Raw genomic sequence first — 24837 nt, 5'->3', positions numbered from 1 at the left:
GGGGAGACATGCAGAAAAATAACTAAATCTTACTTATTTCTCCAATTGAGAAATCACATTATGTCCTCAGGCGAAGCAGCTTGATTTGGTGCTATATTTATATGGAACTGATCCCTTGATCTTCCCACATGTTTGGAATATCTGATAATACCTCTGCCATTTTTCAATACCCCTATCTCATGGCCTTCTAAAAACAGCCAGGCTCTGCTTTTCATATATAAAATTAGCATAATCTATAATCTATGAACTTCAAATATGCAATGCAGAGCCTGATAGAAAATATTTTGGAATACATCATTGTCAAGAAAGACAGGTGTGGTGGTGCATGTCTGTGGTTCCAACTGCTCAGGAGGCTGAGGCTGGGGGATCTCTTGAGCCCGGGAGGTCAAGACTGCAGAGAACCATGATCATGCTACTGCACTGTAACGCGGTTGACAGAGCAAGACTAAGAAAAAAAAAAAGAAAAAGAAAAAAGAAAGATGCTGGCAATATATGATGTTTCCATTCTTACTTTATCGATAGAATGCAGATTATTAGGTAATAAAAGGACTAAAACATATTGTTTCATTGGAAAGAAACTTCATTCATAAAATCTGTGTGAAAATTTCTTTTGAATTAGGCTTGAAATAAAATTTTATCTGCCCCTGACTACAGGTAGAAAACATGTAGTCAAAGAAACTCATTGTTCCTGCTGCTTCTCTGTAGTCTGGATTCATGAGGGACTAAGGCTAGGGAAAAACATAAGTCAATTTCACTGGTAAATCACACATATACGTTCACTTTGTATTATTATTTTTATCCTTATTATTAATACATGGAGATTTCTTATATCATCCAAGTTCTTCCAAAACATAGCACCATTCTTCAAATAGTATCAAGCATTTGGTAGTACCAGAGTTTATATAACTAGGTCCTGTATTTTTGGACATGTAGTTAATTTTCCAATTTCTATGGTTCTATTGAGTGATGAAATAAGAAAACTTGGTTAATTATCTGTTTATGTTTATTGGTCTGAAAGTTCCCTGAAGTCAGGAAAAGTTACTTCTCTTTGTGCTCCCTGTTCCTTGCATAATGTCTGACACATAGAACCCACTCCATAAACTTTGTTAATTACTTGTATCCTTGAATTCTTAATCTATTGGAGTCAGAATTTTTACTGATACATTCTGATAAAGTTTTTCTGTATCAAAGATGCATATATGTTCATACCATTCTTGATATTTGCTATAGATATGTACCTTACTATGTTATTGATGCTACAATTATGGGTGTTTTTATATACAAATGTTTTATCTTAACTTTTTTACTTCTTAATTTTTTTTTGTCATATCACACCTCAGTAAATTCCATTTCCCTCTAGTGACTTTATACATTTTAACACCTTATTTTATTTACTTATTTTTCTTTTCAGCTTTTGTTTTAGAATCAGGAGGCACATGTGCAGGTTTTTTACAAAGGTATATTGCATGATGCTGAGGTTTGGAGTATGATCGCATCCCCACACAGATAGCGAGCGTGGTACCCAGTAGGTAGTTTTTGAGCCCTTACCCATCTCCCCCTCTCCTGCCTCTAGTCGTCCCCATTAAAAAAATAACTTTACAAAAACATTTGTTTTTGAGCCAATGGAAAATTTTTCTTTATCATAATAGAATATTGAAGTCTACTTTTCCTAAACAGGTAAAATAATCTGCCAATCTAATCCATTAATTATTTTCAATAGTAATTTGGAATTTCTCCTTTTAGTATGTCAAATTCTTTACATCTAGAAGGTTCAATCTTGAGACATTTCTTTTTATTTCTTTTCTTTTTTTTTTTTTTTTACCAACACACTATCCCAGTGGTCAAGGATTTTAAATATTTATTTATACTTAATAGAGATAGTCTCCCCTAATTACTAATCTTTTTCAGCTTTCTTGCAATTTCTAAATATTTATTTTTCCTAATAAACCTTAGGGCTGTTTTGTAAAGCTTTTCATAAAATTATATCTAGGGTTTCATGACCCTACTTGTTTATTTTGAGGAAAACGTTATATTATAACGTCTTGTTTTCCTACCTAGAATAAGACACCTATTGTGAAGTCTTGATTGATAAATCTCAATCAGAAAGTGGGCAAAGGACATGCACAGACACTTTTCAAAACAAGACATACATGCTGTCAACAGGCATATGAAAAAAGGTCAATACTAATGATCATTAGAGAAATGCAAATCAAAACCGCAGTGAGATACCATCTCACACCAGTCAGAATGGCTATTACTAAAAAGTAAAAAAATTACAGGTGCTGGAGAGGTTGCAGAGAAAAAGGAATGCTTACACAGTGTTGATTGGGCTGTAAATTAGTTCACCCATTGTGGAAAACCATGTGGTGATTCCTCAAAGACCTAAAAATAGAGCTACTATTTGACCCAGCAACCCCATTACTGGTTATGTACCCAAAATAATATAAATCATCCTAACATAAAGACACATGTATGCACATGCCCATTGCAGCACTATTAATTGCAAAGACATGGAATCAACATAATGGCCCATCATTGGTAGATTGGATAAAGAAATTGTGGTACATACGCAGCATGGAATACTATTCAGCCATAAAAAAGAATAAGACCGTATCCTTTGCAGAAACATGGATGGAGCAGGAGGCCATTATCCTTAGCAAACTGACACAGGAATGGAAAACCAAACACCACATGTTCTCACTTCTAAGTGGGAGCTAAATGATGAGAGCACACGAACACATAGAGAGGAACAACAGACACGATGGAGGGTGGGAGGCGTGAGAGGATCACAGAAATACTGATGGATACTAGGCTTAATACCTGGGTTGAGGAAATAATCCATACAACAAACCTCCATGTCAGACTTCTAAAATGACAAACCTCCATGACACCCCCATAACAAACCTTCACATGTACCACTGAACTTAAAGGTTAAAAAAAGTTGTAAATGTCTTCATAGTCTATATACACCTTACTTTTTGATTTGTTCATTTAAAAAGGGAATCCTCTTATTTACATTTGATTAATATTTTCAACGAGCTGACAAGAGAGGACTCAGCATCTTTTCCTGGCATTTCTTGGCACAATCTTTAAAGCCACGGGCATGGGTCTGTATTCAGACACACATAGGCTTGTATCTCACCATATATGGGTTTGAATGTCATAGTATAGGAGTCTGTATTTGACTGTGTACTTGGATCTGTATCCCGCAGCACGTATAACCATATATAGGTGTGTATCCAGTGATACTTGGGTCTGTATCTAACTGAACACAACGTCTGTACATGAACACACAGGTCTGTATGTGAAAACACAAAAATCAGTATTTGCTTACTTTTATGATTGTATTTATATAAGTTTTGCATATGATATCATCCTGTCCTTGTCTGTCTACACATGGGGCTATATCTTGCCATATACTGAGCTGCACTGGACCACACGTGTGTTTATATCTGCCCATATATTTAGGGTTTCGGGGATATATTTCGGGCCATCAACAGGTCTTTATCTAAGACACATGGATTGTAGGATTATAGATATATGCTTGTTAGGAGGTAGGGTAAAGACTAAATTTTATAACTGTCAAAAAGTTTTAAAACACAATTGTAAAATTATATACTTCCACAAGGGATATATAAGAGTTCCAGTTATTCCGCATCCTCAGTAACAATTGGATTAGTTTTAATTTGCATTCCTGGATGACTAAAGATGTTGAGCATATAATTCTTGGCTGGTCTGTTGAACATTAAAAAAATCATGTGGCTTGTCTTGACTTGTAAAACTTCTTTATACATTCTAGATACAAGTTCTTACTCAGACATATGTATTGCAAGCACACCCACAGTGTATGGCTCACTTTTTCATATCATTAACAGTTTTTATGAGCGAAAGTTTTTATTTTGATGAAGTTCTACATCAATTTTTTTTAGCCAAGGTATTTCAGATGGAATATCAACAAAGAAAGTTCAAACTTAATCTGCACTAAAGACCAACTGGATATAATAAGTATTAATAAGTATTTACAGAACATTTCATCCAGTGGCTGCCGGATACATTTTCTTTTCCTCAGCACACAAATCATTCTCAAGGATATACCGTATGTTAGGTTACAAAACAAGTCCAAAAACACTAAAAAAATTTGAAATAATATCAAGTATCTTCTCTGACCACAATGAAATAAAACTAGATATTAATAATGAGAAATTTTGGAAACTATACTAGTACATGGAAATTAAACAATGCTCCTGAATGATCAGTAGGGTCCATAAAGAAATTAAGAAGAAAATTGATAAATTTCTTGAAAAAAAAAAACGGAAACAAATATACCAAAATCTATCAAATACTGAGAAAGCATTACTGAGATGGAAGTTTATAACTGTAAGTGCTTACACCAAAAAACCCTTCAAATGAGAGAACAAAACATCGTAAAGGAGTAGAAAAGCAAGAGGAAATAAAGCCAAAAATTAGAGGAAAAGAAATGATAAGGATCAGAGCAGAAATAAATAAAAATACAAAATATCAATGAAACAAGAGGTTGGTTTTTTGAAAAGCTAAACAAAATTGATCTTTAGCCATAGTAACTAAGGAAAAAGATCCAAATGAATAAAATCAGAAATGAAAAAGAAGACATTAAAATTGATACTGCAAAAATTCAAAGGATCACTAGTGGCTACTATGAACAATTATATGCAATAATTTGGAAAATCTATAAGAAGTGGACAAATTCCTAGATGCAAATAACCTACCAAGATTGAATGAGGAAGAAATCCAAAACCTGAGCCAACTGAAGTCATAAAAAGTCTCCAAGTAAAGAAAAGCCCAGGAGCGGATAGCGTCACATCTGAATTCTACCAAACATTTAAAGAAGAATTAATACCAATCCTACTCAAACTGTTCTGAAGAATAGAGGAGTAAGGAATATTTTCAAACTCATTCTGAGGCCACTGTTACCCTGATACTGAAACCAGACAACGATATATCAACAACAACAACAAAAAATGAAACCACAGGCCACTATGTGCTCTGATGAATATTGAAGCAAAAACCCTCAACAAAATACTAGCAAACTGAATTCAACAATACATGTAAAAGATCATTCATCATGACCAAGTGGGATTTATCCCTGGGATTTCGACATATGTAAATCAGTCAGTGTGATACATCATATCAACAGAGTAAAGGGTGGTAAAAACCATATGATCATTTCAACTGACGCTGAAAAAGTATTTGATAAAATTCAACATCCCTTCCTATAAAGCCCTGAAAAAGCTGGGGGTAGAAGGAACTTGCCTCAACATAATAAAAGCTATATATGGGAGATTTACAGCTAGTCTCATAGTGAACAGTGAAATACAGAAAACCTTTCCTCTAAGATCTGGAACATGAGGATGCCCACTGTCCCCATTGTTATTCAACATAGTGCTTGAAGTCCTAGCTAGAGCAATTAGACAAAAGAAAGATATAAAAGGCATATAAATTGGAAAGGAAGAAGTCAAATTATCTTTGTTTGCTGATGATATGATCTTATATTTGGAATAACCACAACAAAACTATTAGAAATAATAAATTCCATAAAGTTTCAGGACACCAGATCAACATACAAAAGTCAGTAGAATTTCTATATGCCAACAGTGAACAATGTGAAGAAGAACAAATAATCCCATTTAAAAAAGAAACACATTATATTAAATACCTAGGAATTAATTTATCCAAAGAAGTGGAAGATCTCTATAATGAAAACTATAAACACTGATTAAGGAAACTGAAGAGGACACACACAAAAAGGGAAAATATTTGATGTTCATGGATTGGAAGAAACAATTTTGTTAAAATGTCTGTACTACCCAAGGCAATCTACAGATTAAATATAATCTCTATCAAAATACCAATGACATTCTTCACAAAAATAGAAAAAAATTATTCTAAAATTTATATGGATCCACTAAAGATGCAGACTAGCCAAAGTTATCTGGAGCAAAAGAACCAAATTGGAGGAATCACATCACCTGACTTCATATTATGCTACAGAGCTATAGAAACAAAACAGGATGGCACTGGTGTAAAAACAGACACATAGACCAAAGGAACAGAATCAAGAACCCAGAAACAAATCCACACACCTACAGTGAACTAATTTCCAACAAAGGTGCCAAGAACATATGCTGGGAAAAGACGGTTTCTTCAACAAATAATGCTGGGAAAACTGGATGTCTACATGTAGGAGAATGAAACTAGATCTCTATTTTTCTACAAATACAAAAATCTAATTAAAATGGATTAAAGATCTCAAACTATGAAACTACTACAAGATAACATTGGGGAAACTCTTGGACATTGGTCTGTGCAAAGATTTCTTGAGCAATATTTCCCTAGCACAGAAAGGCATCAGTAAAAATGGACAAATGGGATCACATCAAGTTAAGAAGCTTCCAGACAGTAAAGGATACAACCAACAAAGTGAAGAGACAACTCATAGAATGGGTGAAGATATTTGCAAACTGCACATCTGACACAGAATTAATAATGACAATGTAGAATGAGCTCAAACAATTCTATAGGAAAACATCTGGCTGGGCATGGTGGCTCATGCCTGTAATCTCAGCACGTTGGGAGGCTGAGGCAGGAGGATCACCTGAGGTCGGGAGTTCAAGACCAGCCCGGCCAACATGGTGAAACCCCATCTCTACTAAAAATACAAAAATTAGCCAGGCATGGTGGTGCATGTCTATAATCCCAGCTACTCGGTAGGCTGAGGCAGGAGAATCGCTTGAACCCAGGAGGCGGAGGTTGTTGTGGGCTGAAATGGTGCCATTGCACCCTAGCCTGGGCAACAAGAGCAAAACTCCATCTCAAAAAAAAAAAAAAAAAAAAAAAAAGAGAAAGAAAACATCTAATAATCCAATGAAAAAATGAGCAAAATATTAAGGAATCCTAATACACTGTTGATGGGAATGTACATTAGTACAACTACTATAGAGAACAGTTTGAAGGTTTTTCAGAAAACTAAAAATTGAGCAACTATATGATCCAGCAATCCCTTTGCTCAATGTATACCTAAAAGAGAGGCAATTAGTATATCAAGGAGATATTGGCCTTCCCATGTTTGTTTCAGCACTGCTCACAATAGCCAAAATTTGGAAGCAACCTATGTGTCCATTGACAGATAAATAAATAAGGAAAATGTGGTACCTATATACAATGGAGTACTATTCAGCCATTGAAAAGAATGAGATTCACTCATTTGCAACAACATGGATGAGACCAGAGGTCATTATATTATGTGAAGTAAGCCAGGCAAAGAAAGACAAACATCATGATTTCTAACTTATTTGTGGGATCTAAAATTCAAAACAATTGAACTTATGGATGTGGAGAATAGAAAGATGGTTACCAGAAGCTAGGAAGGGTAGCAGGGAGGTGAGAGGGTGGGAGATAAGGATGATTAATGGGTACAAAAATAATCAGAAAGAGTGTATAAGACTTACTACTTGATAGCACAAAAGGGTGACTATGGTCAATAATATGTTAATTGTACATTTAAAAATAACTAAAAGAATATAAGTGGATTGTTTGTAATGCAAAGGGTAAATGCTTGAGGGGATGGATACCCCATTTCTCATGATATGATTGTTATGCATTGCATGCCTGTATCCAAACATGTAATGTACCACATAAATATATATAACTACTACGTACCCACAAAAATTTTAAAAAAGAATGTATATTCTGCAGCTTTTCGGTGCATTGTTCTCTTATGTAAATTGGTCAAATTTGTTAATGGTGTTGATTAAACCTCCCCTCCCCCTTCCTTCCGCCTCCCTTTCTCCTTCCCCCTTCCCGGAACCTCCCTTTCTCCTTCCTCCTTCCTCCTTCCTCCTTCCCTTCCCCCTTCCCTTCCCTCCCCTTCCCTTCTCTCTTGCTATATCGCCCAGGATAAACTCAAACTCTTAGGCTGAAGTGATACTCCCACCTCAGCCTTCCAAGTAGCTAGGACGGAGAAACATGCAACTATATCCTTCTTTGTTCCTTGTTCATTTTTTAAATGCTTTGAAGTACATTTTTTGCCTTGCTTCAGATGAGACTTTGGACTTGGAGTTTGGGCTAATGCTGGAATTAATTAAGACTTCGAGGGACTGTTAGGAAGGCATAACTGTCTCTTTAAAATATGAAAGAGACATGAGATTTGGGAGGAGCACAGGGTAGAATAATATGATTAGGCTTTGTGTCTCCACCCAAATCTCATCTTCAATTGTAATCTCCGTAATCCCCACGTGTCAAGGGAGAGAAAAGGTGGAGGTAATTGAATCATAGGGGCAGTTTCCCCCATGTTCTCATGATAGTGAGTTCTCATGAAATCTGATGGTTTTATAAAGGGGGCTCTTTTCCCTTTGTTCAGCACTTATCCTAAAGTGCCTTGCTTCCCCTTTGCCTTAGGCCATAATTGTAAGTTTCCTGAGGCCTCCCAAGATATGCTGAATTGTGAGTCAATTAAACCTCTTTCCTTTATAAATGACCCAGTTTCAGGCAGTTCTTTATAGCAGTGTAAAAATGGACTGATACATTAGAGGATTGAATTAATGGACTAATGATCATTATGGTTGCATATGACACAGATTCAGGCTTTGATTAAAAACCTCTACTCTAACCTAAAACTGTGTAACTATGATTACCTGTGTTTTTAAGCGTTAGAATCAACTTCGGTTCTAAGGCTCTCTGCCTGTAAGTCTCAGGCTTCTTAAGCACAGACTTTCTATCAACAAGGTTAGGTCCTCCTCTCTGAGGATGTGATTAGGTAAGAGAATCTGGGGCTGGTTTCCTCTTCATTCTGGCTTAAATATTACTTGCTTTACCTCAGTATTTCATAATATAAAACATAATTTATTGTTCAATTTGCTTTAGAATTTTTTTCATATTACAAGATTTTCACACTACTTGGCATTCAGTTACTCTTTCTTGACAAAAGCCGAGTCTTTTTCCTTGGCAAGAACCAAGTCTTTTCCCCCAGGGATTGTTCTCCAGAAGAAAAGCGTTCATTTGAATTTGTTCCAAATATTCTAATTAATCTATAAGAGCCTTATGTCTTTTTAATTAAAAATATTGCTGATGTAAAAGTCATAGACTATGTCTACACATATAAATGGAAGACTTTTTTTCCTGGCAGAATAACTTATGAGATAGATAGGTTAAACATAAAAATTTCTGCCCAAGCTACAATATGTCTTCTGGTATCTAATCTTCTGGTATCCAGTCCTCTAGATGGGTTGTTTTATTTCATCCACGTTTGCTTGTAAAAATTTGTGGAGGATCTCAATTTCCTGGAATGAGATTTGGGAGATACAGAGACATGCCTTTAATCAGAAAAGAAGTGATCTTAGGGATATGCTATTTGAATGACTAAAAGACTGAAGAGATCTGCTTCTGACTGTGAGAAAGCTTTGTCATTGACTTTTTCACAAAGTTAAATCCCAGCAGTTCCTTGTTAGCTATAGAGCTAAATAGCTGGGCACATGAATGTTATAAATCCTTGATCACAGTAAAATATTCATGGTTGCTTCACCATAATTGACAGAGAAGATACAAATTCAAGAAACAAATTTTGGTGTTGACAAATTTTTTGTTTGCTTACCTGGGTCACCAGATAATGGGTGTGTCCAGGTTAATTTCCACTAATTAGGTCAATATTTATATAGTCTTGCAAAGAAATTATCTCTGTTTTTCTATGAGGAAATTTTCCAGGGGATGTAAAATTTTAACTACCTTTGTACAGTAGATCCTGACATTATGTTTAAGTGTCTTTATATTTTGGACATCTGCTCTGGATACCTTTATACTTTTCTGAACATTGAGATAATAGAAAGCCTGTGTGGAAATATGGAAATTGTCACACTAGGAGATATTTCTAAATCCATGGACCAGCCATACATTTTTCACGTGTTTTAAGAACACAAATAGATGCATGAGGTATCTTTAGTAACCCTCAGTGAAAGAAGCGTTGCTTTTCTGGACCAAGGACAAGACCCAAGATGTGAGTTTTTGAAGCAATTGACAAGGGCTACTCACTGAAACTTCCTGTAATGTTTTGAAATATAGCTAAAGTGTTAAATATCACATGTTTTTATTGGTGGAATCTTAATTGGGAAAATTAAGCAAGCACAACACAGACATTAATCAGAGTATACAAGATATTTGGTTTCCATATATAGCCTTATAAGTGTTTGTTTTCTAATTTGCCAAGTAACAAGAGAAACATGTTCCATGTTACACATAAAATAAGTAAACCAATAGATTTATAATGTAGTACGTAGAATATTTTATTATGTGAAACCTTAACATAGGTATAGAATCATTTTTAGATATATTTGATTAGAAAATTTAAAATTGCAGACTATGTCATTGTGTTAGAATATAAAGAAATCAATGCCTAATACGTTCTGGAAGCATGATATGGTCTTTTATGTGTTAATCTAAAAATTATCTCAGCATATATAAGTTCAGGAAAGTATTGAGTCTACTCTTTAGAGAGATTTACAAAACTGTATTGTTTTATAAATTTTATCTATAAGGGATTATTTTTGTTACTATGGGATTTTATCCTTCGAAAAAGTCACACTCTTAGGAAGCTGTATTAAGTTGTTTTTGTCTAGAAACATGTTAACTTATTTATGTTGAGTGCCTAGTAATATTATCTTTCAGTTTTTAAAGTATTAAATCTTTGATGACTTAAGCTAAAGAGGATAGTTTACATATCTTGGTTTTTACAAGTAAACATCTAAACTGCCCAAGAGAAGATTTATCCTGGTGAAATTTATCATTGATGATTAAAGAGAGAAAAGGAACTAAATCTTGCAGCAAGTAAGATGTGAAAAAAAGAGAATGAACTATAGGTTTTATTACACCCTTGTGTTCTTCAACAGATGTGCCTTTGTTAGTCTATAACTTCAACAATGACAGAACTCTCGAATCAGCTGGAAGTGGTAATGTGAATGAGACATGTGGAACATTTATCACAACTGGGTTCTAGGGAAGCGCAAACTCTCTCTGCATATATCCTCCTCCACTGTCAGATCTATGTAAACGGAATCATCTTGTCCACATTTGAGGTTTAGTAATTCTGTAGTTTTCCTCAGCAGTGAATGTCACAAAGTTTGTGTTTGTATCTCGACTTGTCCCATTGTTCTCTTGTCTTTAAGTTTGTCCTTAACTGTCAGATCTAGAGACACTAAGAGATCAATGTTGTTTTTATTTTTCTTTTTGAATTTTCTTTTCTTTTTTCTTTTTACTAGGATCTGGTCTGTGTCTATTTGTTATGGCTATTCCCAAAGCCTTCTGAGTCACCCAGGGACCCACAGGAGGTTGTGCTTCCAGTATTTCCTCATTAAAATAAATTTTTCTGAAGAAGATTTTTAGCAGAAAACTAGCCTCACTTTTTTTTTTTTTTTGAGATAGTCTCACTTGGTCACCCAAGCTGGAGGACAGTAGCATGATCCTGGCTCACTGCAACCTCTGCCTCCTGGGTTCAAGTGATTCTCACACCTCAGCCTCTTGAGTAGTTGGGATAACAGGTGTATATCACCATGCCCAGCTAATTTGCCTTACTTAATTCTGAAATTAATCATCTTATTTCTTGTGAATATTAATGTATTTACTATAATTTCTCTTTTTTTCTGATTTGACCCCTTTTTCTTTCATTTTCTACCATTTAGCTCTCCCGCTGATGATCAGTTCAACTTTTTTTTACTAGAATTCTGCTTGCTTCTCATTAAGGTATATTTTATTATGATAAAATCACTACTCATACATAATTAAATATGTAATTCCTACGACATACAATTTTATTGTGTGCCTCAAAATGTTTCCCTGAATTATAAGTGTTTTATTATTTTTAACTTAGACTATGTCTATAAATCTTTCCAAGTTGACAGAGATTCACATGATTTGTTCTATCTTCAAAGTGAAGCATTCAATAACACTGATAATAACTATAATTGATTGAGTCCTTACGAGGTGCCAGCCAGTGTTCTAGGCACCTTACTTTCTTTTATAAATCAACAGTTAGTTCATTGTGTTCAAAATTAATTGCTGAAAATTAAGCAATTAAGAGGTAAGGACTATTGGGGTTCCCATTCTACAAATGATGAAAGTAAGGGTCAGAGAGCTTTAGTAAATGGCCTAAAGTCTCATAAAAAATGGTGAACATGAGGTTGTAGCTGAAGAAACGTGGCTCCAGTGTCCACATTATTCACAACATGCTACACTTTCTCTTTGAGGATGTCTTGGATCTTAAATTGGTACATACTCAGTGAGAAGCTTACAGTTAGTACTCACTGTAATAAAAAAATCCATTGTCCCACAGACAACCATTTTTCATGTACCCGTCATGACCTTGGAAATTTTTATTTAATTATATATTTATAAAAAAAGAAAAAAATTGTCAGCAGAATACCATAAAGGAGAGGTGCACTAATAGTCCTGTAGATAGTTGACTAGAAAGGATTCTGAATTTCTCAAATTTAATCCCATTGTTTTCCAGTGAGTAAACTGAGACAGACTTGTAAATGCATTCAAACGGCTCAAATCCGTGCCTTCTTACACGGAATTTGGAATTTCTCTTAGAATATGCTTCTTTTTGGAATCTGGTAACTAAGATTCTATTTTTGAGTACTCTTGGTGTCTAAATAGTGTTATGAATAAAACCATGTCCCACTGTTCTGTACCTCTTTCTACAGTGTCTATTTTTCTCCTCTCTCACTACCTAGCTCATCTCAAGAATTCATGAAAAAAAACACGGCATATTTGTTAGTTGGTGATAGTCATGAGTTAGTTCACTGGAGTTCAAATTAATTAAAATTAAGATATTGTATGTAAGTGGTGAAAAAATTGGGGTATAGGCAAGGATAAAATGGAGAGAATCACAGCTCCTTATAAGTTGGACAAGGAGTCAGACCAAGTAATCACTACAGGGAACAATGTGATGAATAATATCATAGCTATTTATACATTTCAGAGTCATGTCTTCTGACATTTAATGAAAGACTAATAAAGACTGAACATACTTCGAGGTGTGAAGGAATGAAGGTCTAATAGTGGAAGGCCAGAGTACTGAGTGACATATTTCAGAAGATGTTATTCTTGCACAGATCATATTATAAAGATATCACACATACAAACACAAAGGACTAAATCTATGTCTATTTATTTAGAGTTTATTACCATAAGCAGAGAGTAAGTTATTTGAGACCAAGAACCTGTTGACTATTCATCATAGCTGAATTCTGTGGCAAGAAAAATGTTTTAAATAAGTTATAAAATGTATGAATGGCTTTTGGGACTTTAACACTTCTTCTATATAGAATATTCACTAAAACTTAGAGGTAGAAGCCTTTACCTGTTGAAGAAACTAAAATCTTTGTGGAGAAATAGAATTGTCAAGGGAAGATGGACTCTTTGGATGAGAAACACAAGAGAGACTTACTGCATGTTTATTGTGTGTAAATCACTATTGAGGATACAACAATGAAGATGTGCTCTGTGACACAATGGATGTGATCATATTCCTGTTCACTGTTTCATTACAGGTTCTATTCTCCTGAGCTCTCATCTCTGATACAAGCCTGAAAGAAGAGTAAATGAGACAGAATAACAATATTACAGAATTTGTCCTCCTGGGCTTCTCTCAGGATCCTGGTGTGCAAAAAGCATTATTCGTCATGTTTTTACTCACATATATTGTGACCATGGTGGGGAACCTACTCATTGTGGTGACTATTATTTCCAGCCCTTCCTTGGGCTCCCCAATGTATTTCCTTCCTTGCCTGCCTGTCATTTGTAGATGCTGTGTATTCCACCACCATTTCTCCCGTATTGATTGTAGACTTACTCTGTGATAAAAAGACTATTTCCTTCCCAGCTTGTATGGGCCAACTGTTTATAGACCACTTGTTTGGTGGTACTGACGTCTTCCTTCTGGTGGTGATGGCCTATGATCGCTATGTGGCCATCTGTAAGCCACTGCACTATTTGACCATCATGAATCGACAGGTTTGCATCCTTGTCTTGGTGTTGGCTGTGACTGGAGGTTTTGTGCATTCTGCGTTTCAAATTTTAGTTGTGTACAGTCTGCCTTTCTGTGGCCCCAATGTCATTGACCACTTTGTCTGTGACATGCACCTATTATTGGAACTGGTGTGCACTGACACCTACTTTATAGGCCTTATGGTGGTTTTCAATGGTGGAGCAATCTGTATGGTCATCTTCATCCTTCTGCTAATCTCCTATGGGGTCATCCTAAACTCCCTTAAAACTTACAGTCAGGAAGGGAGGCGTAAAGCCCTGTCTACCTGCAGCTCCCACATTACCATGGTTGTCCTGTTTTTTGTTCCCTGTATTTTCATATATGTAAGACCTGTTTCAAACTTTCCTATTGATAAATTCCTGACTGTGTTTTATTCTGTTATCACACCCATGTTGAATCCTTTTATATACACATTGAGAAATTCAGAGATGAGAAATGCTATAGAAAAACTCTTGTGATCCCAAAGTGGGAAGACAGGATTTAGATGCTCCAAGCTCAATTAAGAAGTCATCCCATCGTGGCATCTGTTTCAAGTTCAAGATTTCAACCTCTGTATCCAGAACTGAGAGTGGGGCTGCTTGGGTGCAGGTCCTATTGTGTACATTTTAAATTATGTATTTTCTCTATTACACATCTATTGAGACAGGACATTTCTCCTGTATTTCCAGCACAGAGTGGGGAAAGGGAGGAATAGGTAATTTAAATAGATGCTCCTGTTCAAAAGGGAAGGCTATGGTGCTTCCTTCTGTGTAATTTATTTAAAGACTTTGTGGAATATACAAGCACCATATTCACAAATATCTTTGAAACTAGCCCTTCTCAGACTTGAGCTGAAACTCTATGTGCAGTCAGATAATACTCTTAAGAATCTAGAATGATGTTTGTCTAGTTTAAGGTACTGATGATACACACCATTAAAATTTTCTGAAGTCTATTCATGGTGTCTGTACATCCACAAGTTGGAAACGACTTTTATTTGGATGACCTCTCTTACTGTCAGAGTACTTAGCTCTTTGCAGAGACTGGAAAGGGAAACCATTTTCATCTTTGAAACCAGCAAGTTCTAACTGTTTTATGTTTCTTGTAAATTCTGTCTGAAAATATAACAGTTAATCTTTTAAGTAGTATTATTTAAAAAATCTGACTTCTTATGAGATACAATGCTATAATAAACAGCTGTAACTTTCAATATTCTATTTGGAAATTTTAGTCAAATCCACCTATTCATTAAAGGACATTTTTAAAAATTTCTGCCTTACTATAGGTGACAAAATTACTAAATGTTTTCATCACTAGATAGAAACTCACTTTTTTTACAACCTCCAAAACAGTTATGTCTGTATTTTCAGCCTTTACATACAATATCCCGGGGGCCCTTAGTTTTATATACTAAAGCCAGTTCCATATACTTTAAATTGTTGTTATGGAAACACCACACCTTGAGGTGCCACTTTTTATTCTGGTCCTGTCTTCATATATGGTACAGGGCTCCACAGTTTTTGTGATTTCAAACAACCATCATTTTATTTTATCTCAAAATTTTGTGAGTCAGGAATTCAGGCAGTTGTTGGCTGGGTATTTCTTCTGTTTTGTGTGGCAACGACTGAAGTCACTGTCTTATTCAGCTGATAACTGAGTTTTATGAAATGCAGGATAACTTAATTCACATTTAAAGTGTATTGGAAGGGATGACAGTAAGAAATGCAACACGGGTTCCTCTTACTATCCCTTTAGATGAAGGAACATATCAAAAAGAGCATATTGTAGTTTTATTCATTTTAAGTTGGATCCATAATCATCTTGAATTAACATCTCAGCAACACTGGGTTTTCTAATTCCTAAATACAGTATATCCGTTATGTATTTTAAATGTTTATTTTTGAAGAGGTTTGCAGTTTTTATTCATTCCCATGTGAATGGGAGTTCATTCATGATTTGGCTCTCCGTCTGTTACTGGTGTGTAAGAATGCTTGTGATGTTTGCACATTGATTTTGTATCCTGAGACTTTGCTGAAGTTGCTTATCAGCTTAAGGAGATTTTGGGCTGAGACAATGGGGTTTTCTAAATATACAATCATGTCATCTGCAAACAGGGACAATTTGACTTCTTCTTTTCCTTACTGAATACCCTTTATTTCTTTGTCTTGCCTGATTGCCCTAGCCAGAACTTCCAACACTATGTTGAATAGGAGTGGTGAGAGAGGGCATCCCTGTCTTATACCAGTTTTCAAAGGGAATGCTTCCAGTTTTTGCCCATTCAGTATGATATTGGCTGTGGGTTTGTCATAAATAGCTCTTATTATTTTGAGATATGTTCCATCAATACTGAATTTATTGAGAGTTTTTAGCATGAAGGGCTGTTGAATTTTGTCAAAGGCTTTTTCTGCATCTATTGAGATAATCATGTGGTTTTTGTCTTTGGTTCTGTTTATATGCTGGATTATGTTTATTGATTTGCGTGTGTTGAACCAGCCTTGCATCCCAGGGATTAAGCCCACTTGATAATGGTGGATAGCTTTTTGATGTGCTGCTGGATTCGGTTTGCCAGTATGTTGTTGAGGATTTTTGCATCGATGTTCATCAGGGATATTGGTCTAAAATTTTCCTTTTTTTGTTGTATCTCTGTCAGGCTTTGGTATCAGGATGATGTTGGCCTCGTAAAATGAGTTAGGGATGATTCCCTCTTTTTCTATTGATTGGAATAGTTTCAGAAGGAATGGTACCAACTCCTCCTTGTACCTCTGGTAGAATTCGGCTGTGAATCTGTCTGGTCCTGGAGTTTTTTTTTTGGTTGGTAGGCTATTAATTATTGCCTCAATTTCAGAGCCTGCTATTGGTCGATTTAGGGATTTAACTTCTTCCTGGTTTAGTCTTGGGAGTATGTAAGTGTCCAGGAAATTATCCATTTCTTCTAGGTTTTCTAGTTTATTTGTGTAGAGGTGTTTATAGTATTCTCTGATGGTAGTTTGTGTTTCTGTGGGGTTGGTGGTGATATCCCCTTTATCATTTTTCATTGTGTCTATTTGATTCTTCTCTCTTTTCTTCTTTATTAGTCTTGTTCACAGTCTATCAATTTTGTTGATCTTTTCAAAAAACCGGCTTCTGGATTCATTGATTTTTTTGGAGGGTTTTTTGTGTCTCTATCTTCTTCATTTCTGCTCTGATCTTAGTTATTTCTTGCCTTCTGCTAGCTTTTGAATGTGTTTTGCTCTTGCGTCTCCAGTTCTTTTAATTGTGATGTCAGGGTGTCAATTTTAGATCTTTCCTGCTTTCTCTTGTGGGCATTTAGTGCTATAAATTTCCCTCTACACACTGCTTTAAATGTGTCCCAGAGATTTTGGCATGTTGTATCTTTGTTCTCATTGGTTTCAAAGAACATCTTTATTTCTGCCTTCATTTCGTTATGTACACAGTAGTCATTCAGGAGTGGGTTGTTCAGTTTCCATGTAGTTGAGCGGTTTTGATTGAGTTTCTTAGTCCTGAGTTCTAGTTTAATTGCACTTGGTCTGAGAGGCAGTTTGTTAAAATTTCTGTTCTTTTACATTTGCTGAGGAGTGCTTTACTTCCAACTATGTGGTCAATTTTGGAATAAGTGCAATGTGGTGCTGAGAAGAATGTATATTCTGTTGATTTGGGGTGGAGAGTTCTATAGATGTCTATTAGGTCTGCTTGCTGCAGAGATGAGTTCAATTCCTGGATATCCTTGTTAACTTTCTGTCTCGTTGATCTGTCTAATGTTGACAGTGGGGTGTTGAAGTCTCCCATTATTATTGTATGGGAGTCTAAGTCTCTTTGTAAGTCTCAAAGGACTTGCTTTATGAATCTGGGTGCTCCTGTATTGGGTGCATATATATTTAGGATAGTTAGCTCTTCCTGATAAATTGATCCCTTTACCATTATTAATGGCCTTCTTTGTCTCTTTTGATCTTTGGTGGTTTAAAGTCTGTTTTATCGGAGACTAGGATTGCAACCCCTGCTTTTTTTGTTTTCCATTTGCTTGGTAGATCTTCCTCTATCCCTTTATTTTGGCCTATGTGTGTCTCTGCATGTGAGATGGGTCTCCTGAATACAGCAAACTGATTGTGATTCTTTATCCAATTTGCCAGTCTGTGTCTTTTAATTGGACCATTTAGTCCATTTACATTTAAGGTTAATATTGTTATGTGTGAACTTGATCCTGTCATTATGATATTAGCTGGATATTTTGCTCATTAGTTGATGCAGTTTCTTCCTAGCATCGATGGACTTTACATTTTGGCATGTTTTTGCAATGGCTGGTACCAGTTGTTCCTTTCCACGTTTAGTGCTTCCTTCAGGATCTCTTGTAGGGCAGGCCTGGTGGTAACAAAATCTCTAAGCATTTGCTTGTCTGTAAAGGATTTTATTTCTCCTTCACTGATGAAACTTAGTTTGGCTGGATATGAAATTCTGGGTTGAAAATTCCTTTCTTTAAGAATGTTGAATATTGGCCGCCACTCTCTTCTGGCTTGTAGAGTTTCTGCTGAGAGATCTACTGTTAGTCTGATGGGCTTCCCTTTGTGGGTAACCTGACCTTTATCTGTGGGTGCCCTTAACATTTTTTCCTTCATTTCAACTTTGGTGAATCTGACAATTATGTGTCTTGGAGTTGCTCTTCTTGAAGAGTATCTTTGTGGCATTCTCTGTATTCCCTGAATTTGAATGTTGGCCTGCCTTACTAGGTTGGGGAAGTTCTCCTGGATGATATCCTGCAGTGTTTTTTCCAACTTGGTTCCATTTTCCCTGTCACTTTCAGGCACACCAATCAGACAAAGATTCGGTCTTTTCACATAATCCCATACTTCTTGGAGGCTTTGTTCATTTCTTTTTACTCTTTTTTCTCCACACTTCTCTTCTCACTTCATTTCATTCATTTGATCTTCAATCGCTGATACTCTTTCTTCCAGTTGATCGAGTCGGTTACTGAAGCTTGTGCATTTGTCACGTAGCTCTCATGTTATGGTTTTCATCTCTATCAGTTCTTTTGAGGTCTTCTTTGCATTGATTATTCTAGTTATCCATTCGTTCATTCTTTTTTCAAGGTTTTTAGTTTCTTTGCACAGGTTACGTAGTTCCTCCTTTAGCTCTGAGCAGTTTGATTGACTGAAGCCTTCTTCTCTCAACTAGTCAAAGTCATTCTCTGACCAGCTTTGTTCCATTGCTGGTGATGAGCTGTGTTCCTTTGGAGGGGAGATGTGCTTTGATTTTTTGAATTTCCAGCTTTTCTGCACTGCTTTTTCCCCATCTTTGTGGTTTTATCTGCCTTTGGTCTTTGATGATGGTGACATACTGATGGGATTTTGGTGTGGGTGTCCTTTCTGTTTGTTAGTTTTCCTTTTAACAGTCAGGACCCTCAGCTGTAGGTCTGCTGGAGTTTGCCTGAGGTCCACTCCAGACCCTGTTTGCCTGGGTATCAGCAGTGGAGGCTGCAGAAGATAGAATATTGCTGAACAGCAAGTGTACCTGTCTGATTCTTGCTCTGGAAGCTTTGTCTCAGGGGTGTACCCCACCGCATGAGGTGTGAGGTGTCGGTCTGCACCTAGTGGGGGATGTCTCCCAGTTAGGCTACTCAGGGGTCAGGGGCCTGCTTAAGCAGGCAGTCTGTCCATTCTCAGATCTCAACCTCCGTGTTGGGAGATCCACTGCTCTCTTCAAAGCTATCAGACAGGGGCATTACCTCTGCTGAGGTTTCTGCTGCTTTTTGTTTAGCTATGCCCTGTCCCCAGAGGAGGAGTCTACAGAGGCAGACAGGCCTCCTTGAGCCATAGTGGGCTCCATCCAATTCGAGTTTCCCAGTGGCTTTGTTTACCCACTTAAGCCTCAGCAATGGCAGGTGCCCCTCCCCCAGTCTCGCTGCTGCCTTGCATTTAGATCTCAGACTGCTGTGCTAGCAATGAAGGAGGCTCTGTGGGTGTGGGACCCTCTGGGCCAGGTGTGGGATATAATCTCCTGGTGTGCCATTTGCTAAGACCCTTGGTAAAGCACAGTATTAGGGTGGGAGTTACCTGATTTTCCAGGTGTTGTGTGTCTCAGTTTCCCTTGGCTAGGAAAAGGGATTCCCTTCCCCCTTGTGCTTCCCAGGTGAGGTGATGCCTCACCCTGCTTCAGCTCTCGCTGGTTGGGCTGCACCAGCTGACCAGCACTGATTGTCCGGCACTCCCCAGTGAGATGAACCTGGTACCTCAGTTGAAAATGCAGAAATCACCTGTCTTCTGTGTCACTCACCCTGGGAGCTGGAGGCTGGAGCTGTTCCTATTCAGCCATCTTGGGCACCTAACCCTAATCCACATTTTTATTTACAGTTAACCACCAGAAGAACATAGATTCAAATCTGCAGCTATTTGGTTTTGGGCCTTAAATTCATTTGGCAGTCCTCTTGGGATCCCATTGGCATCTATATAAACATGAGAATCGAAGGACCCATGGGTTTCCTCTCTTGTTTGATGATATTTGATTCCTATCCTTTCTGGTTGATGAAATGCCAGGGTGAAAGGGATGGCCAATTGAATTAGAACACAAATTCTGCTCCACTTACTTGGCAGAGTGTCCAGTATTGGTCTACCACAATACCACCACACATCTGCTCGAGAATGGCTAAGGGCAGACTGATGGGTAAGCTCTTGGAAGGGCTTAAGCTCACTGCGTCCCGTTAAGACTCCCAGGAACACCAAGTTATCTACCTGTCATGAGAGACACGAAGTAAAATTGGCATTGGGAGATGGACGCTGAATGGCCCTTGGAGGCTGACCCACAGGGTGTTTAACTTCAGGGAACAGCAGAGAAAGAGCTTGGCATGACTTGTTACCCCAGGCTGAGGGGTTTTGGAGGAGAGCTACCATACAGCTCATGCCTGGTCAACTGGAAGACCATCCAAGTGGAAAGGGCGCAATCTGGGCCTCTGGTCTACCATGCGCACAAGTGTAACATTCACTTTTGTTTAAAGTGTGGACGGAATATTTAATCCACTCCAACCAGGCATTTGCATCTTGATATCCTGTCTCTAGAGCTATAGTTTTCCTTAAGTTTTCTACCTCCACAACTGTTACCTGGGTTGGGTCATTTTGGAAATGGGAGGAGGATGTTGGGCTCATTATGCTTAGGGAGAGTGTTGGGTTCCACCTGTCTCCCGGACTTTGGGTCTGAACTCGTTTATTATTGGTAACCAGTGTTTTAACTAATTTCAGGGAGAAGCCTCCTATAGGGTCCTTTCCTTCAATGTCTGTTCCTAACCTGTACCATTTGAATATAGAGGGCTCTTGGGCCATTGTCCGGGGATTATTTATAATTAGCAACAAGGGGTTACAGTGTAATGGCTTACAATTTGGTGGGGTGGTACAATGGACTAGTTGGAATTTTTGTTTCGGTCCCCATAACTTATTTGAAGCAGGTGGCTTGGCTGTCCACTCTTTGTACTTAGTAGTCCACCAAACATCTGCCCAGTCACCACAGGGACTATTTAAGTCTCCATACTTATACCTGCTTGATTCTTTGCGGTATGGACACAGATACTTATTAACATGAGATAGCTTCCTTTGAGCCTGAACGTCTCCATATGGAATGACTGAACAGGCATCGAACTGACGGGTTAAAGGATGACTAGCCTGAGTTACATTGATGACAAGATGAACTTCTGTTGAAAAGAAAAAAGAGAATAAACAAGTGATTATTCAGCTCTTTTTATAGTTAGTTTGGTGGGGGTGGGCCCTGGAGTGACAGTCCATGATTCTGGAGGTGGTGGCATCTTCTTGACTTGGGTGTATGAGTACATCCTCTTTCCACTGTCCAGACTGCAGTCTCAGTAGTTAGGAGCACTGGATAGGGTCCTTCCCAGGCTGGTTTGAGCTTCCCTTCCTTCCACCCTTTGATAAGGACGTGGTCTCCAGGTTAATGCTGATGTTCTGGAAACTCCAGGGGCAGCACCTGTTCTAGGAGGCCTTTAGTCTTAAGGGAAGAGAAGGTAGAGGATAGACCAAGTATACAATTTTTGAGGAACTGGTCTTTTGTTTCAAAGGTAGGGATGTCAGCAGTGGAGTGTAAGTAGGGCAATCCATAGAACATTTCATAAGGGGAGAGACCAATATCTCTCTGAGGAGCAGTCTGGATTCTTAACATAGCAATAGGAAGACATTTAGTCCATGGCAATTGAGTTTCTAAAGCTAATTTAGTTAAGTGGTTTTTTAGAGTCTGGTTCATCTGCTCTACCCTTCCTGAGGAAGATGGATGCCAATGGGTATGGTATTCCCAATTTATATCTAGTACTTGGGCTAACTTCTTAATGACACGCACAGTGAAATGGGTTCCGTTATCTGAGTCAATATTTTCTATTAGTCCAAATCTGGGTACGATGTTTTCAATTAATGCTTTAACTACATTACTAGCAGTTGCACTTGAGAGTGAGATTGCCTCTATCCAGTGGGTAAAGTGGTCTATTATTACTAATAAGTATTTTAAATGACCAGTTGGAGGCACTTTAGTGTAATCCATCTGAACACTTTGAAAATGGTCTCAGTCCTGGATTTCTTCCTTCAAGGGGCGATTTCCTTAGAACCTGCTTATTAGTTTTTTTACATATCAAGCAACTATCTATAACTTGTTCAGTTGGGGTGTAAATTCCTATACACCCATAAACCCAGAGAACTGCATTGCACATTGCTTGGGGTCCCCAGTGGGTTCCCTGATGTAACTGAGACAAGACCTCCCTCATAAGAGGTTTCGATAACATTTCCCTTTGATCAGATAATATCCATTTCCCTTCCGCATTTTCTTTAGCTCCTATTTTTATTAACCTCTCCTTTTCAATGGAAGAGAAAAAGGGGGTTGCAGTAGGAGAAGGAAGGCATGGAGTTAAATGAAAAACAGGTGTTTCAGAAGAAACAGCAATTTGTTTTGCTATCTGATCTGCAAGATTATTTCCCAGACTTGTGAAAGACAAGTGCCTTTGGTACCCTGGGACATGCACAATAGCTATCTCTTCTGGCAGTTGGAGATTGTTGAGGACATGAGCAATGAGCTCTCCATGAATTAATCTTGGCCTATACTATTGATAAGACCCCTTTCCATCCAAATTTTCCCAAATGTATGTGCCACCCCAAAGGCATACTTAGAGTCAATATAGATAGTTCATTCTTGGTTTTGTAAATGTCCCAAAGCTTGGCTGAGTGCAAACAGTTCACACGTTTGGGCAGACCAATCAGGAAGCAGCCTTCCTGATTCTACTTCTTCAAGTGTCTCTCCATCAATCACTGAATACCCATTATGTCTTTTTGCTTCAATTACCCAGGAGGACCCATCTATGAATAAGTGCCGCCCCATCTTGAAGGGAGTTTCTCCTAAGTCTGGTCGAACTTTTGTATGGTAGCCAATTAGATCTAAACATACGTGCTCTCATTTTAAGTTTGGATCCCCCGTTAAAAAGCCTGCTGGATTATGAATTTTTAGTAGTTAATATGAAATCATCCTTTTCCAGTAAGATAGCCTCATATTTTAAAATTCTTGAGTCAGTGATCCATCTCCCTGCTTTCTGATTTAATATAGTTCTAACGTGGTGGAGCGTGTTTACTGTTAACTTTCCTCCAAAGATTAACTTCTTACTTTATTCAACTAATACTGCTGCAGCTGTGATGGATTGGATACGTTGGGACCACCCACGAGTGACTAGGTCTAAGCACTCCTAGGGCTACCCCCTTATTTACATTAATGAAAAGGTGAAATGGCATTTCTAGGGAGGGTAGAGCTAGAACAGGGACTGTTATGAGCATCTCTTTCAATTCCTCAATCTGCTAGATTTCCTGGGAAGTCCACAAGAGATTATCAGGCTTCCACTGGGCAAGTTTCTCATATAGAAGTTTACTTTTTAATGCATATGAGTCAATCCATAAACGACAATATCCAATTAGTCCTAAAAATTTCCTGAGTTCTTGTTTAGTTTGAGGCATGGGTAGGGAAACAATTCCCTCCACTCTTTCAGGTCCTATTTTTCATTTACCTTCACTGATTAGGTGGCCTAAGTATTTAACTTCAGGTTCTACATACTGAAGTTTCCCTTTTGAGACCTGCAACCCCTCACATTGCAAGTTACTGAGAATGTGTGTAGAGAAGTCACCTACTTCTTTTATGTCTCTACCAGATATAAGGAGATCATCCACGTACTGAAGCAGACATATTTGTTTAGGGACTGTAACTTTCTCTAGTACTTGTTCTAGGATCTGACCAAAGAGGTTGGGGGAGTCTGCAAACCCCTGGGGCAAGACTGTCCATTGATATTGTTGTCTCCACCCTGAATAGGGGTCTTCCCACTCAAAGGCAAATATATCGTGGCTATCCTCAGTCAAGGGGCATGCCCAGAAGGCATCTTTCAAATCTATCACTGTACACCATTGATGATCATATGGAATTTTGCTAAGAATGGTGTAATGGTTAGGAACAATGAGGTGAGTGGTCTGGACTATTTGATTAATAGCTCTAAGGTCTTGCACCCATTGATACAACCCATCTGATTTCTTGACAGGCATGATTGGGTATTATAAGGAGACATATAGGGTTCAAAAAGCCCATCTTTAACAAGACCCTCAATTACAGGCTTTAGCCCTATTCTGATCTCTAAAGGAATGGGATAGTGCTTTCGACTATATCCCCAGAGGTTTTTAGTTTGATATGTATTGGAAGGATTTGGAGTTTCCCTCTATTTCCTTCCTTTGACCAGACATTGGGATGAATATATTTCTCATCCACAGCAGTGAGTAAATGTA

General features: G+C 37.6%; 1 protein-coding gene across 1 annotated transcript; it reads left to right on the top strand.

Annotated features, from left to right (window-relative positions):
* Nucleotides 1–13617: 13617 nt before the first annotated feature.
* Nucleotides 13618–14953, top strand: LOC105466433 (olfactory receptor 4A8). The gene is given in 2 exon segments (XM_011715411.2): nt 13618–13802; nt 13804–14953. Coding segments are annotated over 2 exon segments (903 nt in total). The 5' UTR covers nt 13618–13625; the 3' UTR covers nt 14530–14953.
* The last annotated feature ends 9884 nt before the right edge of the window (nt 14954–24837 follow it).

Source organism: Macaca nemestrina, chromosome 12 (genome assembly GCF_043159975.1).
Source record: "Macaca nemestrina isolate mMacNem1 chromosome 12, mMacNem.hap1, whole genome shotgun sequence".
Taxonomy (NCBI): domain Eukaryota; kingdom Metazoa; phylum Chordata; class Mammalia; order Primates; family Cercopithecidae; genus Macaca; species Macaca nemestrina.
Note: the sequence above shows the minus strand (reverse complement) of the source record. Positions and strands in the feature narration are given on the sequence as shown.